Source organism: Melitaea cinxia, chromosome 9, assembly GCF_905220565.1.
Source record: "Melitaea cinxia chromosome 9, ilMelCinx1.1, whole genome shotgun sequence".
NCBI classification, from domain to species: domain Eukaryota; kingdom Metazoa; phylum Arthropoda; class Insecta; order Lepidoptera; family Nymphalidae; genus Melitaea; species Melitaea cinxia.
Window position 1 is genome coordinate 10366648 of NC_059402.1, and position 17275 is coordinate 10383922.

At 32.8% G+C, this 17275-nt stretch overlaps 1 protein-coding gene across 1 annotated transcript in view; it reads right to left on the bottom strand.

Moving 5' to 3' along the window:
• Positions 1-708: 708 nt before the first annotated feature.
• The window catches only part of LOC123656318 (facilitated trehalose transporter Tret1-like), a 31365-nt gene continuing 14798 nt past the window's right edge, over positions 709-17275 (bottom strand). Inside the window, exons 2-7 of the mRNA XM_045592020.1 lie at positions 7485-7668; positions 6363-6498; positions 5283-5491; positions 4682-4948; positions 3847-4068; positions 709-3008 (exon numbers count right to left, since the gene is read on the bottom strand). Of these exons, the coding sequence (XP_045447976.1) occupies positions 2475-3008; positions 3847-4068; positions 4682-4948; positions 5283-5491; positions 6363-6498; positions 7485-7668 (1552 nt within the window). The 3' untranslated portion in view covers positions 709-2474. The remainder of the gene's footprint in view (positions 3009-3846; positions 4069-4681; positions 4949-5282; positions 5492-6362; positions 6499-7484; positions 7669-17275) is intronic.

Sequence of the window (17275 nt, forward strand, 5' to 3'; positions counted from 1 at the left end):
ACACCAAATAATTGTGTTTGCTCGCAAACGAAAAAAAAAACCGACTTCAATTACATCGACAAGTAATACAACGTAGATCGACGAAAAAATAGTCAAGTAACTACGCGTTATCAAAGATTACTCAAAAAGTAGTTATCAGATCTCGATAAAATTTATATGTGACCACATGATAAACATCAGCTTTTGATTAAATTAAAAATTGTAAAAATCGGTACACCCAGTAAAAAGTTATTACGGATTTTCGAGAGTTTCCTTCGATTTCTCTGGGATCCCATCATCAGATCCTGGTTTCCTTATCATGGTACAGAACGAAGAATATCCCCTTTCTAACAAAAAAAGAATTATCAAAGTCGGTACATCCAGTAGAAAGTTATGCGGTATAATACAACGTAGGTCGACGAAAAAAGCGTCAAGTAAAAACGCATTATTAGATATAACTCGAAAAGTAGTTGTTAGATCTCAAATAAATTTAAATGGGACCAATTGGCACACACCACCTTTCGATTAAAACAAAATTTGTCGAAATCGGTCTAACCGGTCAAAAGTTCTGATGTAACATACATAAAAAAAAAAAAAAAAAAATACAGTCGAATTGAGAACCTCCTCCTTTTTTGGAAGTCGGTTAAAAAGTTGTCAGATATTAGGAAAAAAAAACAAATATTTTAGTCTCGATAAGTAGGTATAAAAAAATGTAAAATAAAAATAATATTTAATTTGAACATATATTTATTTTTATCACAATCAACATCCTAATACTAATACAAAATTACTGTTCATACATAAATAAATCGTTTAAGCAGCACCTAGGTTGTATTTACTATGGCCACTGGATCACAGATAAAAATCTCATATCACAAATTGCTGTATCTAGTTGTAAAACTATTCTTAGTGACAAATTTCAGTATAGGTACATGAGAAATAACATGACTTGGTAAATATTGTATAATCTTAATAAATGTATACATAGGCAATAGTGCTAAACTGAACTAAAATTATATTTAGTCCCGTGATTAAATTATTTCTAATTCTGTTAACGGCACACCTTACATAACACAGAATAAGAAACAACGCTTCTTAATAACCTGTCAATTATAAAAAAGTTTAAATATCTTTTTCAATAATCATTACAAAATTTCGTATCATTATATCAATAATGCGTGACATTTACTAAAAAGAAATTATTTGTGCTATTGCAATATTTTTTAGCTATATTAGACGCACATTAATAATATTTTTAATTACTTTACACTTAAATATATAACTAATAGTATTAAATACCTATGTAAACATAAATACGTATTATTGGGTGTATCAAACACCTCTTACTATTGTCAGTGTTATGAATCGATGCTAAGTAATTTTTTAACTTTATTGGACCACAAAATGTAGTAAACTTGTTTTGTTTTTTCAATACAATAATAATAATAATGGGTAAAAATATTCATATAAATTTCCCCTACATTGTAAATTAAAACCCTGCATTGTAATAAAAGCACTACATTGTAAATTTGTTTTAATATGATTCTCACAGCTTTTAAGTACTTAGTTTTGAATCCGTCAAGCAGATAATATTATATTTAGGTCATAAATTGGTCAATGTTAAAAAGCATTATAAAAATATTATACGTATATAATTATTTATAAATATGTAATATTTGGAGACCAGGCAAGATAAACAACCTTAAAAGGTATGCAAGCTTATCCTAATTTTACATTACACTACTTTTAAATAAGATCACACCTACATTTAATATTATTTGTAGCTAAACAATACTCGTATGTGAACAATTTTAAAGGAATAAGTCAGATTAGTTGTTCAGAGTTTTTCAATAAAGTCCGAATTTTCAGAGAATATTTGACGTTTTCAGAGTTATAAAGACTTATTTTGACTTATTCTGACTAATTCTTTTAAAAGTCTTATAAAGACTTTTTAAGTTTTTTTTTTTTTTTTTTTTTTTTTAACAAATAATTCAACCAGGGTATGTATGGATTTAATTAAGGCAAATATTATTTTATATTTAACTTGATTTGAATTTCGATTGCTTTTTGAGATTTTCCTCACACAAAACACGCGTATATTTAAAATATAAATAACGTTTAAAGTAGTGTAAAAATAAAAAAGTAAGTAAGTAATATTGAAAAGGAAACTTAAATATTATATTTTAGGCAATATTCTGTCACGATCGCATGTTGTGCGTAGTTGTTATAGAGATGTAAATTTATCTATTTTCTTTTGTTTAATTTATTCTTATAACAAATGTCATGATTTGTATCGTGTAATTGTGCCAAATAATAAATAAATAAATAAAATAGATTTTATATGAGACATGTTTACACCAGAAATATCGTTATCGCATTAAATCATTAATTACCGATAATAAAATGCCACCAGCTCTCCGAAACTGCTTTTATGAATGTAGGTATGTACCTAAGTAGGTGTATATTTATTCGAGTAATATAATACTTTTATGTTTTCAGATGTTCTGAGTATCAGATGTCTTTTTACGTGTTACCCAAAGTATATTAGGCTTTTGGTAATACTGTTCTATTTGGATAAGCGATTTACCTTTCGTTTCTGGAAGTAGCAAAAATAATACGATAGTAGCAAGAGATGCGGATGCGCCAAAAAGACCAAAGACACCAGCCATGCCGATGCTTTTTTGCATAATAGGGTACAATTTTGTGAAACCGAATAGAACAGTATTAAATAGGCAGAAAATGTAGCCTCCACAAAGACCGCGGACTTTAGTGGGAAGCAGTTCACCAATCATGAGACCAGGTAAGAGGAAAAAGCCCAGGGTATTAAAAGCGACGTAACCAAGAATGAGGATCGGTGGAGCTACGCCTGTTCCGGGACCTTGACTAAGAAGGAAGGCGAGAGCTAGCGTGCACACTGCTGTGCCGATACCCGAGACCATAACAAGGAATCGTCGGGTCACTTTCAGCAGGAGGACGCAGGCGACTACCGTTACGACTAGTCGGACGCATGCGCTCGCGTTTGCTGCTATCTGCAAAGAATTATCGACGTATGAGATAGTAATATAACTGAGCTCATTTTTGATATTCATTTGTAGTAAAAAATAATATGTTTTTTATTTATTTATTTGTAACATTAGGAAAAGTATGCATTACATTACATTTACTTGCAAAAGACCTTGGGCTTGTCCGCAAGTAACAGTCTTACACATATATTTATATAATAAGTACTTTCCACATTTGAAATTACTTATGGAATATAATAATAAATTCTAACTTTAAAAAAATGATTTTTTTGTATATATATCTATATATGTTAGCGTTTGAAATACGTCCAGTCCTGATTAAGGTTTAATAAACCAATGAAGGTCGAAATATAACACGATACAAGTACAATCGAGTCTAGTAAAAAATTAAAAATAAAATAACATAAAATTGTTTTCACTGAAGACGTGTGATAAATGTACTTAATCGTAACTATTTAATGTTGACCTCTGGTTTTTAGTTTACTGAAAGTGAGAAATATCATGTCTTGCAACTGCTTCTCTCTATGCTAAACTATACTAAACTAGTTAAAATCATAGAAAATTATAAAGTTCTAAATCGATACTATATATATTATATATTATAATTATCATCAATCAATCAATCAATCATTACAGCCTATACAGTCCACTGCTGGACATAGGCCTCCACAAGTTTACGCCAAAAATTACGTGAACTCATGTGTTTTGCCCATAGTCACCACGCTGGGCAGGCGGGTTGGTGACCGCAGTACTGGCTTTGTCGCACCGAAGACGCTGCTGCCCGTCCTCGGCCTGTGTATATTATAATTATACAGTCGTAAAAAGTAGTTAATTAGATATTTACATGAGGGTTAAGAGATCCTCCTGCGTCTTTGACTATATCCACAGCGTAAAATATAACAACATAACTTCCAGATATGATTTGTAGCATGTTGAATGCGTTGATAAGAAGCAGTGGCTTCAGTACCGGTGGCCGAAGAACCGTAGCGAGAAAACGGATAGTCTCTTCTCCTCGAGCCTTTTCCTTCTCCCGGGCTGATATTAACTCATGTAGTTCCCGCTGAGCCTGTTTTTCAAACAATAATATTATATGTTTATTTCATATATATTATACATTTTCTAGAAGAAACGTATGAATAAGTCAGATTTTTTTTTCTAGAAACGTAATAGCTAATGTAAATAATTAAACCTACAAAAAAAGATTAGGTATATGGGTACCGACATATTCTACGCTTAACGTTTATGAGAGTTACCTAATTACGTTTAAATGCGTCTAAGTATTTTAATCATTGTCACTCAGTTTATAATGAAGGAACAAGAAAAGCTATATAATAAATCAACAAATTACAAACTGAGTGCTATTTCAAAGAGGTTGAAACCTATTGAATTTGTCAGTGTTATGAAGTCGAGAAACATGACATCAATTGCTCAGGGCGATCTTATTGAGCTCATTAACTGCTATTGTTGGAATAAATACGAATGTTCCAGTACAATAATAAAAACAAAGTACATTCAATTGGAAATATAAAATGGAACGCGTCAAGCTTTCATAATAATTTTATACCTACTTAATTACGTAACTTTGCAATTGTTTTAAGTAAAGCGTGTTGTAGAAAGAAGATAAGTACTTGGAATATAAATTATTAAGACAATATTTATGAGTAAATTCGCGGACTTACAGTATCAGAGTCTCCACGCAACCTTGACATAGCTGCCATAGCTTCGTGGAAACGTCCTCGTCGTGCTAGCCAAGTTGGGCTTTCGGGTGAGAAGCATAAAGCTATAAATGCCAAAACCGGCAGCACTATTGATAAATGGGCTACCGATCGCCATGTTAGAGCTACTCCGAGAGCATACACGTAAAGCACCCCTAATGAGTATGCTACAAAAGGTGTTCCTATGAGCAAGCCTCTTAATCGAGGCTCCGAGATCTCTCCTAAGTATACCTGTAATAGACAGAAGAGTGTTTTATAGTGTTTGTACAGTTAAAAAAAAATCCGATTTCTGTAATTGTTTTTTATAAGTTGTAAAAGCTAAATTACGTTTAATTTTAACAAAGTGTGTGCTAGGTCGTTACCTATTTTTTCCACATGAATACGGAAAGTAATTTCTCAATTAGCTTATTAATCTTATAACGACTAGTTGAAATGAATTTGTTACGAAAGTTTTTTTTAAAGTTTATTAAAATAAAACATTTTCTAAGCATCGCATGCCTACTGTTTAATCTTTAATTTAGTTAAGCAATATTTTGAATTATTTAAATAAAAAATAAATACGCACTTGTGAAGGTGCCGCAAGAGTTCCGACTGCAAAACCGCAAACGATTCTTCCCAAAAGTAGAACAGCATGATGGGAAGCTGTACCGATAAGAATCCATCCTATTACCAGGGGGAGAGTAGATGCTTGTAGAGTTTTCCGCCGCCCTATAGCTTCCATTATAGGACCAGATAACATTGATCCCAATGGCGTTGCTGCTGAGTGGATACTTGCTGTTGACATTTAGACATTTATATTAATAATAAAACATAAGTATATAATTATTATGTGATTGATAACCTCACTAGTATGGTATAGTGGTCGTAAGCCTAAAAAATAGCGGTCGCAAATCCAATTCCAGGATTCGGGGGAAATATTTGTATCTACAAAAATATTTGTGATTTGGGCCTGGCCTAGGTGTATGTCCTTCGTCCTTCCCACCATACTCCGGAGAGCATTTTAGGCTGTCGGTCCCGGTTTTTATCATAGACACCATAGCAATCGTTAGATACTAAGGGTAAGAAAGTTTCAGCCAACTCGCAGTAGAGTAGCATGGTTGTGTTAAGGTCCGACTATTCTCCTATATGGAGAAAGAGGTTTTTTGCCCATCAGTGGGACATTACAGGCCAATTTAGTTTAATTCAATTTCAACATCTATAGTTAATTTTCTATTCTATTTCTATTAATTATTATATATACTAATCTTATATATAAAAATTTCAAGAGTTTTTTCCTCCGGTTTTTTCTTTTGGCCTACACTTGGGACATTATTTTTAATTTATTTATAGTAATATTTAATAAAGCCGAGGATTTAATAAGCAGGTAATGTCTACCGAGACCTTTTTGTTCCTTAAATATTTTGACTATGTTAAAGTTGCAACAATACACTCGGTAAATTACCTAAGTTTGTAATGTAACGATGTGGTTTTTAATCGATTGATAGTTTTGCTACCTTAACTTTCTTTTTTTAGTCTTTTCTTGATAATGTATCTATTTCTTATTTTTTATTTACTTCCGTTGTGTATATTATCACCTTATGACGAAATAAATGTTTTTATTTCATTTCGTTTTATTGCCTATGAAGGGCAGAAATTTAATTCTTACCTATCCAAGAACCCATTTCATCATCAATTGTCATCGAAGAGTTTTCTTTTCGTAGTTGTGGTAAGGCGACAGCTGAAAATCCGATTGGATGACCTGCACCCGCTGCCAAAATGAGAACCGCGCAGGTTATTAGACACTAAAAACAATTGAATCGAATTATTTCTATTTTTTATTTTCACGCCCCGTGTATTTCATTATTATTTTATTTATATTTGAATCAATGAATGTAGTGTATTAAAGCAGCAATTAGTAATGAAACATGTTGTTATTAGATTTTTTTATTGTATGCTATGATAGCAAACTTTATTTAAATTTCTAGCATTTTCTTCACCACGACGATAAAACGATATGAACGTGACTAACTAAAAACGTAATAGTCGCATAACATGAATCTTATATTGATTACTTTGTTTAGAAAATTATCAATATTATATGACTGTCTATGTTATGATCTTGACTCAATGTTACGTTATAAGTACCCCCATTAATCATTACATGATTTATCGAAAAGTACCATCATATTAAATTAATCGTTAGCTCTTATCAGGTTATTAGAGCTGGCACTCTACTTAATTGGGATCAAATGGTGTTCGCCCCCTTACTGTACCGCCTTATGTCAACAACAAATTAATAAAGTAAGAAGAGTTTGCGGATCAAACGTGTTCCTATTTTGACAGTAACACCAGAGGACTGACTTATTACAGTACCAAATAAATCAATCAATTCAGAGCCGGATTTAGAGGTCTGGAGGCCTCGGGGCAACAAAGGAGTGAAGGCCCCTAGGTCCCAAATTATTTTCTAAATAAAATGGACAATTTTTAAAATAGTAAAACGCGAAAAAAATATGAAAGGATAAGTTGTTTACTAGTCTGAATTTGAATTTACTGAATTCTCTTTTGTGAAGGCCCCGGGGCCTCGGTTGCCCTTCCCTAAATCCGGCCCTGATCGACTTTTGTTTTGAGAGACAGGAAAATCAATAAATAGGTGCTCAATTATTGTTTGTTTGAAATTTATCATTGCTTAATGTAATTCCGCGGGAAAAACATGTAAAATTGACCGAATGAGTCTCAAGAACATTACAAATTATTTACAAATATATATTACAAACTATTAGTTTTATACCTGATTGAAAACGCCACGAACGGATGAATATGTCTCTCCTTTCACGTAAGGCGGTAGAGTCGCTGTGGAACTAATACTTCGTAGAAAACTTTGAAGAGCTTCATATTCTTCGGCACTTCTGGCTTCTTTACTGGCCGTTTGTGGTGTACGGCCCTTCGCTAACATGACCTCATGAGCGCCATCACTAAAACAGATGTGTCAAATTGATGATGATGAAACGGCAACGTTTTTGTCAGACTTAAAAATAAGTTTGCCAAAGAAGTTTCAATTCTAACACGTGTACTTTGTGTTTGTAGGCACGCACTTTTTTTAATCTTCATTATGAATAGAGGCTTTTGTTTGACACGGAGACGTTTACAGGCTATTAAGTACATGGCATAGTTTTGTCATGTACATACTTAATTATTAATTACAAACTGTGCCTCTCGGTTTCACCCACGTTGATTTTAAGAAAATAGGTAAGGTATTAATTATTAAGGCTTATGCCTTCTTCGAGAGATGGACTATCCAATACAAAAATAATTTTTCAATTCGAACCAGTTTTTCCTGAAATTAGAACATTTAAACAAACAAACAAATAAACTCTTCGGCTTTATAATGTTAATATAGATTATTTATTCGATGTTCAGCATCGTAATAGATACGTACACACTTGAAAATGAAATCGATTCTCATTAGTCTATGACGACTTGAAAGTCATCTATTAATTTGTTAACATAATTATGTATGTATATACAACTTAGTTTTTAGAGTCTGCGACTTTGTTCGGATCACTTTAAAATGCGTTATACCTACTTAAATCCTCAGGTATTTGTTTTTTTTGTTTTATGACTACTTTTTGAACCACTCACAAATGTATATATTTTTTAATTTAAAACCCTTTTCCGTGTTCGTTTACTAGAGCGATATCAAAATAATTAATTACGTTTTCCAGAAAATTCTTGAAACGTTTAAGAATCTGTTTTACCACAAATTAGTCAAGCATATACTCACAGCACTCACAGCTGATTTGAAAAATTTAATTAATTCTTATTTGAAGTTAGAAATCTTAAATTTTATTGTTTTTTACTTTTGATCAGTCAGGAACAATTAGTAATATGCATAAAATTTAAATTTGTCTCAAATACTTTTTCCTCGATTCATTATTATCGTCATGTTACAATCAAAAAGTATTTTTTTTTATATAGTTATTGTTTAAAACCACAAAATGTTATATAAATAATTGTGATTGCTCGCAAACGAAAAAAAAAACCGACTTCAATTACATCGAAGAGTAATACAACGTAGATCGACGAAAAAATAGTCAAGTAACTACGCGTTATCAAAGATTACTCTAAAAGCAGTTATCAGATCTCGATAAAATTTATATGTGACCACATGATAAACATCAGCTTTCGATTAAATTAAAAATTATCAAAATCGGTACACCCAGTAAAGTTATTGCGGATTTTTGAGAGTTTCCCTCGATTTCTCTGGGATCCCATCATCAGATCCTGGTTTTCTTATCATGGTACTAAACTAGGAATATCTTCTCTCCAACAAAAAAAGAATTATCAAAATCGGTACACCCAGTAAAAAGTTTTTGCGGATTTTCAAGAGTTTCCCTCGATTTCTCTGGGATCCCATCATCAGATCCTGGTTTCCTTATCAAAGTACTAAACTAGGGATATCTTCTTTCCAACAAAAAAAGAATTATCAAAATCGGTACATCCAGTAGAAAGTTATGCGGTATAATACAACGTAGGTCGACGAAAAAAGCGTCAAGTAAAAACGCATTATTAGATATAGCTCGAAAAGTAGTTGTTAGATCTAAAATAAATTTAAATGGGACCAATGGGCACACACCACCTTTCGATTAAAACAAAATTTGTCGAAATCGGTCTACCCGGTCAAAAGTTCTGATGTTACATACATAAAAAAAAATACAGTCGAATTGAGAACCTCCTCCTTTTTTGGAAGTCGGTTAAAAATACAGTCGAATTGAGAACCTCCTCCTTTTTTGGAAGTCAGTTAAAAATCTCTCAGCTCTGATTCTTCTACTACATGGGGAAAGAGGCTAATGCCCAGCTGTGGGATATTATAGGTTGAAGTGATCAAAGCTGCCTTTTGTACTTTTTTTAATATTAAGATTCTCTGTAAATTGTCTTGTAATAAAGTTTTTTTTTTTTAATAAAATAAAGTTATTTTATATTTTATGCACTTACATTAAAATTGATCTTCACAATAATATAAACACAATCTTAGAGATACCTATATCATTTCATCTGTCGGTACCACACAATACTTATAAGAAGGTTTTGAGCTTATTCCATGATCAGTATAGCAATTAAAAGTGAAAATATTCGTATGCTAAAACGTTTTGAGTAAACAAACAAGGGACACGTCAGATGACATCACCCAAAGCGCACGCTAAGTCGTGGCGTTTGAGCGGCACAAATTTATTAATTACTAGCTGTGCTCGCGACTTCATTCGCGTGGAATTTAACAAAAAAGTTATTGTTCAGTTCGCAGAGCTATAAAATAAATAAATTTCTAAAATAAAAGTAGCCTAAGTCACTACTTATTACATCAGCTATCGCTTAGTGAAAGTCCCGTCAAAATCGGTCCAGCCGTTTCAGAGAGACAGACAGACAGACAAAAATTATAAAAAATGTTATTTTGGTATATGTACCGTGTATACAAACATATTAATTTAGTAAAAAGCGGTTTTTTAAATATTACAAACTGACACTCCAATTTTATTTATTTGTATAGATTATTTTAAGTAAAGAACTATTAAAACCTCGGCAATAGCTGTGTACCAAATAATTATTTTTATTTTTTTTTAATATTTATTTATACTTTATTGTACACGACAACTACATTTTATGATTTTAAGCATTTAAAAACATTTACAGACTGAAGTACAATGGGCGGATTTATGACTATTTAGCCATTTCTTCCAGACAACCCAAATTATAGTAAAGTCAAAAGCTATTTTGATTATTTATTACTGTTTTATGGTATGTATGGTAAGCACGGGCTGGTTTCTGCAACTCGACGACTTTGCGCCTATTTTGCATGTGTTATTATTGTTTTATGTGAAAATTGTGAATCTAGATTTTTATATTATACAGGCACATAAAAACCTATCTTCACACGTTAGTACGATATGTCTATAATTATTGTGTTGTGTCATTTACTTATAACGCAAGGTAATTGATCATCATCATCAATCATCATTTCAGCCTATCACAGTCCACTGCTGGACATAGGCCTTTATAAGTTCGTGCGAAAAAGGCGTGAACTCATGTGTTTTGCCCATAGTCACCACGCTGGGCAAGCGGGTTGGTGACCGCAGGGCTGGCTTTGTTGCACCGAAGACGCTGCTGCCCATCTTCGGCCTGTTTATTTCAAAGCCAGCAGTTGGATGGTTATCCCGCCATCGGCCGGCTTTTTGAATTCCAAGGTAGTAGTGGAACTGTGTTATCCCTTAGTCGCCTCTTACGACACCCACGGGAAGAGAAGGGGAGGCTATATTCTTACTGCCGTAGCCACACAGCGCAAGTAATTTATATTGAAATTCAATTTTTTTAATATTAAAAATAAATATTAAACAGACAGTGCTACTAAATGTCTTAAAGAAATCTTCGTGGTTTTACTTCCATTAATTCCAGTCCAAATACGAGGTTCAGCACTACTGCATTGGTTCAGTAATTTTTACGTAAGAGGATAATATCTACATATTTTTAAAACTTTATATTTTGCCAATTTTTATATTGGCAAAATATAAAAATTGGCAAAATATAAAGTTAATATAAGTATTTAAAATGAATAATTAACATCTATTTAATAATAATTGTAAGATAATGTATGTACATGTAAACTCTAAATGATAAATGCCCTTTCCAATTAAATAGAGGTAATGTTAATGCACTGATATGCGCATCAACTTCGATTTATCAAAGAACAAGGAATTCATACAGGTCGTATTAATTTGTGTTTCATTTTCAGTGTAAGTATGTAATCAATTATCTGGTTCCTTCTGATGCGTATTTGTTGATATTACGATTAACAGTTATAGCTTTCATGAGACTTGCTAACCCGAGAGACGTTTAAAAAAATTGGTTGTCTGTAAAGTTGGTTTACGGACGATAGTTTAACGTGACGTCATAACAAAACATCTCCTCGGACGCAGGCCAATCGAGTGGAAGAGAGATAGATGCGGCTTAAGCGTACAACAGCGCAATGGGACAATGAACGTGACGCTACAATGAGTCATCCTTTTTCGTGCATGCAGTCCGCGTTCATCGATTTATTAGACGTTGTCACGTCAAAAAATCTGAGGGACACTTTATCCACGTAACGGTATAAATATGTAACACATTTACATATTCACATATCTACCAAATAAATAAACACAAAGATTTTATAAAAATCGGTCGAGACGCTTCGTAGGAGTGCGACTACATAATTAAGATTAAAAATTTCTTACCTTTGGATTTTTATTATTCGCAATCTTCGTTCGTAATATAAAGCGTATCCAAACAATAGTAGTACCATTTTACAATATTTAATTTAGCTCATTAAAGGATGTAAGCACGTCCTACGTCTTATTCCTGGACGCAGCAAGTGATACTGATTCACATTTAATAATTAGTAATGACCCTTAGCCTTATTTTATTTGATATGACAATGTATTTATGTTCTTTGATAAGTAAAGACATAGAGTAATCATTATGTCCAAGTCAACAATTTTTTTTAAATGTTAATAATATAAAACATTTTAATTGAGGTAGGGCACAGCAGGAAATGTCTCGCAGAAAATTTAGAACTTCCAGACTGGGGAAGTACCTCAACCTGGCAGAAGATCACAGTTAAATAGCACTGCTCTCATGTAGGTCTGTGTTCCTGTGGTGAGTAAGAAAGCCAGAGTTCGTGAGGAGGATCGGAGACAGGGCCAGCAACGCACTGGCAACGTTCCTGGCGTTGCTGGCGTCCATAAGCAACAATATCCGCTTATAGGTGCTACCATACTTGCTGCTGTGTGCCATCTACGTCTAAAATATAACGATGTTGCTGGAAAAGTGTCCTAAAGATTAATAATGTACATTTGGGAACATACGGCGTCGAATCTCTTCCTTCATTATTGTCTGGTTTTAGGAAATATACGACATAAATTGCCGTATTTCATGGTTGTTGGCGGATAATTCGCCTATAAAGAGTAACGATCGCTATTAAATGTCCATCACAACAAACGGGAGCAACAGTTCTACGTGCTCTCCGAGGCACGATGGGGAGGCCAATAATGATATACACACAGACTGCACTACTGCATCGTAACGGTGAGGTCCATGTGAGGGTAAAAATAATTATATATTTTTTACTTTATATACACAACTAAAGTATATTAAAAAATGGTGGTAAAAAAGGTGCTAATCAATGCTTATCGTTTCATCGATGTTTGAAAATTTATCGTTGAGATGTTTTATACACCTATTATTACAGGTAACGGTTAAGTTGGTAAAGAAAGGAGAAAATTTCTATTCTTAATAAATTGTTGAAATATAATTGTGTTTGTTGGCAAACGAAAAAAACTGACTTCAATTTACATCTACAAGTAATACAACGTAGGTAGACGAAAAAATAGTCAAGTAAATACGCATTATCAAAGATTACTCCAAAAGTTGTAATCAGATCTCGATGAAATTTAAATGTGACCACATGATAAACAGCTTTCGGTTAAATTAAAAGTTATTAAAATCGGTACACCCAGTAAAAAGTTATGCGGATTTTCGAGAGTTTCCCTCGATTTCTCTGGGGTCCCAGCATCAAATCCTGGTTTCCTTATCAAGGTACCAAATTAGGGATATCTCCTTTCCAACAAAAAAAGAATTATCAAAATCGATACATCCAGTAAAAAGTTATGTGGTATACCTAATACAACGTAGGTCGACGAAAAAAGCGTCAAGTAAAAACGCATTATTAGATATGACTCAAAAAGAAGTTGTTAGATCTCAAATAAATTTAAATGGGACCAAATGACACACACCACCTTTCGATTAAAAATTTTTTTTGTCGAAATCGGTCTACCCAGACAAAACTTCTGATGTCACATACATAAAAAAAATACAGTCGAATTGAGAACCTCCTCCTTTTTTGGAAGTCGGTTAAAAATACTCTAACTACACTATGTTGCATTCGTTTATAGAAAATTGATAAATAAGTCTCAGTAAAGACAAATATTTATAAACTGTAAAATAAAATGAAATAATAAAAATGAAAGGTTAACAAAAACGTATCGAAAAATATAAACAAATATAATAATAAGAAGTGAGTCCATTACTTCTATTCAGTATGTTGATCTGTGAGGCACTAATCTTATTATTTAAAAGCTTTTATTTAACTTGTACTGTATGTACAATTGTACACATGTATGTATGTTTGTTAGGGTGGAGGAATCTTGCAATTCAATTTGTAAGCATACATATATCAATTATACTTCAATCGATTGTGCTAATTGTTTGTATACACGTTTATTTTTGTTAATAAAGCCTGGTTAGCTATGTGACGTTATTCTAAATCCAAAATGACGTCTACACCCAAGATGGCGGATTAGATATTTTTGATGTATTTCTACAATATGGGTATCAAATGAAAAGAGTCGCTAAGAATACCAAACCGAAAAACCTGTCCAGCTATAACTTAAGGGGATGCCCAGAAAAATTCGGCCGTTTTCATGTGCTATAAAGTATACGTTAAAGTTACGTTAAAAATATCAAATAAATATATGTTGTAACTCGGATTCAGTTTATTAATGTGACTGTAAGATAATTGTATAAAACTCTCTAAATAAAGAGAAATAATTGTTTACCTGGACCCATTCATCTATGCCTGGACCTCCTTTCGCGTACAAAAGTCGTATAGGATTTCTAATTTTACTACTTACAATAGTGTTTTTTTGTTAATTAAGAATCCTGTACTTAATAATTCTACAGAAGGGTTTTTTATTAAGTGCAGTATTTTACTAGAAAATCGTAAAAATATAATTTCTGTTTATTTGCCGGGCGACAGGCGGCCCGCGGCAGACGGCCCGCGGCAGACGGCCCGCGGCAGACGGCCCGCGGCAGACGGCCCGCGGCAGACGGCCCGCGGCAGACGGCCCGCGGCAGACGGCCCGCGGCAGACGGCCCGCGGCAGACGGCCCGCGGCAGACGGCCAGAGGCCTTTGTACGGTGAACTTGTGTCGCTCGCCATCGCACGCTGCTCTTGCTTACGCGCAAACCCATTTACTTTTTTAATCCAAGATAGGCATAAAAATATAACAGACAGACAGACTTACTTTTGAATTTTGCAATTGTATTTACTTCAAATAAAAAAATAATTTAAATTATTCATTTTGAGCTGTGTAAATGTAAAGCTGCTTAGTTTGTGGTCTAAGATCCGAACATAAAATCGATCTTCACCGAGTCGATAATAGAATAAAACATAAATTTAGTATATCTATACACATAAAATTGGAGTGTCTGTTTGTAATACTAAAATAACCGCTTTTTACTAAATGCATATGAATGTATACACGATACATACACAAAAAATAGCATTTTGACGATTTTTGTCTGTCTGTATGTCTGTTTGTTTTCACTGGCAGATAGCTGATATAGTAAGGAGTAATTTGGCTACTTTTATTTTAGAAATTTATTTATTTTATAACTGCGAACTGAACAACAAGTAACAGCTAGGAATTAATAAAATTTTATAGCCTTAATGATCGACACGACAAGAAGAAAATTAAATAATAATTATGGATGATCACAACTTGTACGCAAGCTCTTGGTCTAGAAAACGGATCAATCGCATCTCCTAGTAGTACAAGCTAGAGCCGGTAGATGGCCGAGTTTAATAACCTTTACGTAACACTGATCAGGTGAAGTGCGGGTGGGTGGGGTGTGGCAAAGTCTAAATGCTCAAGGTCATTGAGAAGGGGGAGCCTCTTAAAAGTAAAAAATAAATTAACATTTTTAGAAACAAGCTTTTATTTAAATGCGCTAAAAATTATTAACTCTTTTTTTTAAACTTACTATCAACATATAACGAAATCAGAAATAAAAATACCATTAATAGGCAATAGATAAATTTAAAATAGTTAATTTATTAAAGATTTCTAATGTATTAAACAGTAGTAAACTATTACTACGTACGTAGTAATAGTTACTACGTACGTACTATACGTAGTTACTATTACCTACGTATAGTAGTGACAAGTTAATATTTAGTAGCAAAATATGTTGGAGATTCGATGGTGCCATTATTTTGAAGTATGCCTATTTATCAGTGAAAACTTATCCTCAATAGACAAGTACCTAAGTCTACTGAGAAATGGCAGACTTGAAAAATTATATAATTATACACGAGCAGTCACGAATCGTTTCTTATTAGTTACTGAATAAAAAAACGAGAGGCTTTAGACCACATGAGTGAAGTAAAACTTCTTTAGCTCCATCTAACTTATATCTCCCTCTCAACTTCCGTTCGCCGTAACGCCCTCGTCACGCATTCACCAGCTTACTCCCTAAGTCAAGCATGCGTAAAGAAGTTTTACTTCAAGAGCTTCAATGCACTGATTCATTAATTTAATTTTTCTTAAATTTGTTTCTAATATTTATTCGTTGTGATCTATGTGTCAAATTTACTACAAACCAACGTGCTTGGCTCTAAAAATGGATGGTATGGATTCTAATTACAACTGTAAAAATATTTTTTGCTATATCAAAAGTTAAAAATAATCTTCAACTATCAAATCCCAAAGTTATACTGTACGAGTAGGCTATATATATTTGGCTGTTACCCTGTTATCACCAGTTTAATAGTAGTAGTAAGTATATTTAAAAGTCATTCATTGCAATCAAAGGTCAGTCATTTGCAATCGCTATGTATACCTACATATAAGTCTAGTAATGCTAAATGCTAATGAGACGCTTAAGTAATTTGTACAAATAAAGTAATTTCGACATGTAGTAGTAGTACCTACATTACTTATCTCCAAGGCAGTGTAGTAAAACCGGTTTTTGTTTTGTAAAAATGTTGCATGTAGGTACCTAACTAAAGTTTACAAAGGAAAGCGTTTCAGACATTTGACTCATTTTCTTTTAAAGTAAACAAAGTTGTTGATTAACATCGTTGTTCGTTTATTGTGTACTTTTAATGAGCAGTCATCATCATCATCATGATGATGCAGGATGAGCAGTAAGCTAGTTATTATTGGGAACGTATCGTTAGAACCTGATATTGTTTTATAAAATCGTTTTTCATCCATTGACCGACTTATTGTCAATCTCAATATAGCCACGATTTAAGATACGGGTAGAAAATATAAAATAAAAAAATATTTTTATGTTAAATAATAAATATAGAATAATATAGTTTTCAATTAGGAAAAAAATAAATAAATAAATTCAGCTTGCAGATTTAGTTTTAAGGCTAGGTACCGTATATGTGATTTAAGGTTTTTTATAAATAAACGTTAACAACATTGAGAACGCTACTTGACCTCGACGTTCCACCATTGTCCTATAATTTACATGCAATTATTTCGAATTGTACATGTGTAAAAGATAAAGAAACAAAGTGACATACTCGTACAACTACAGCTAAAATGTGGCTTTAAAAACTTTGTCAATTTTTTTTAATTAAGGTTATTGGTTCTCAAAATAGTTTTCGTGTATTTGATAATTTATACTAAATATTATAAAGACGTAAAGTTTCTAACTTTGTTTGTACGTAGGGGGTAATCTTCGCAAATACTGATCCGA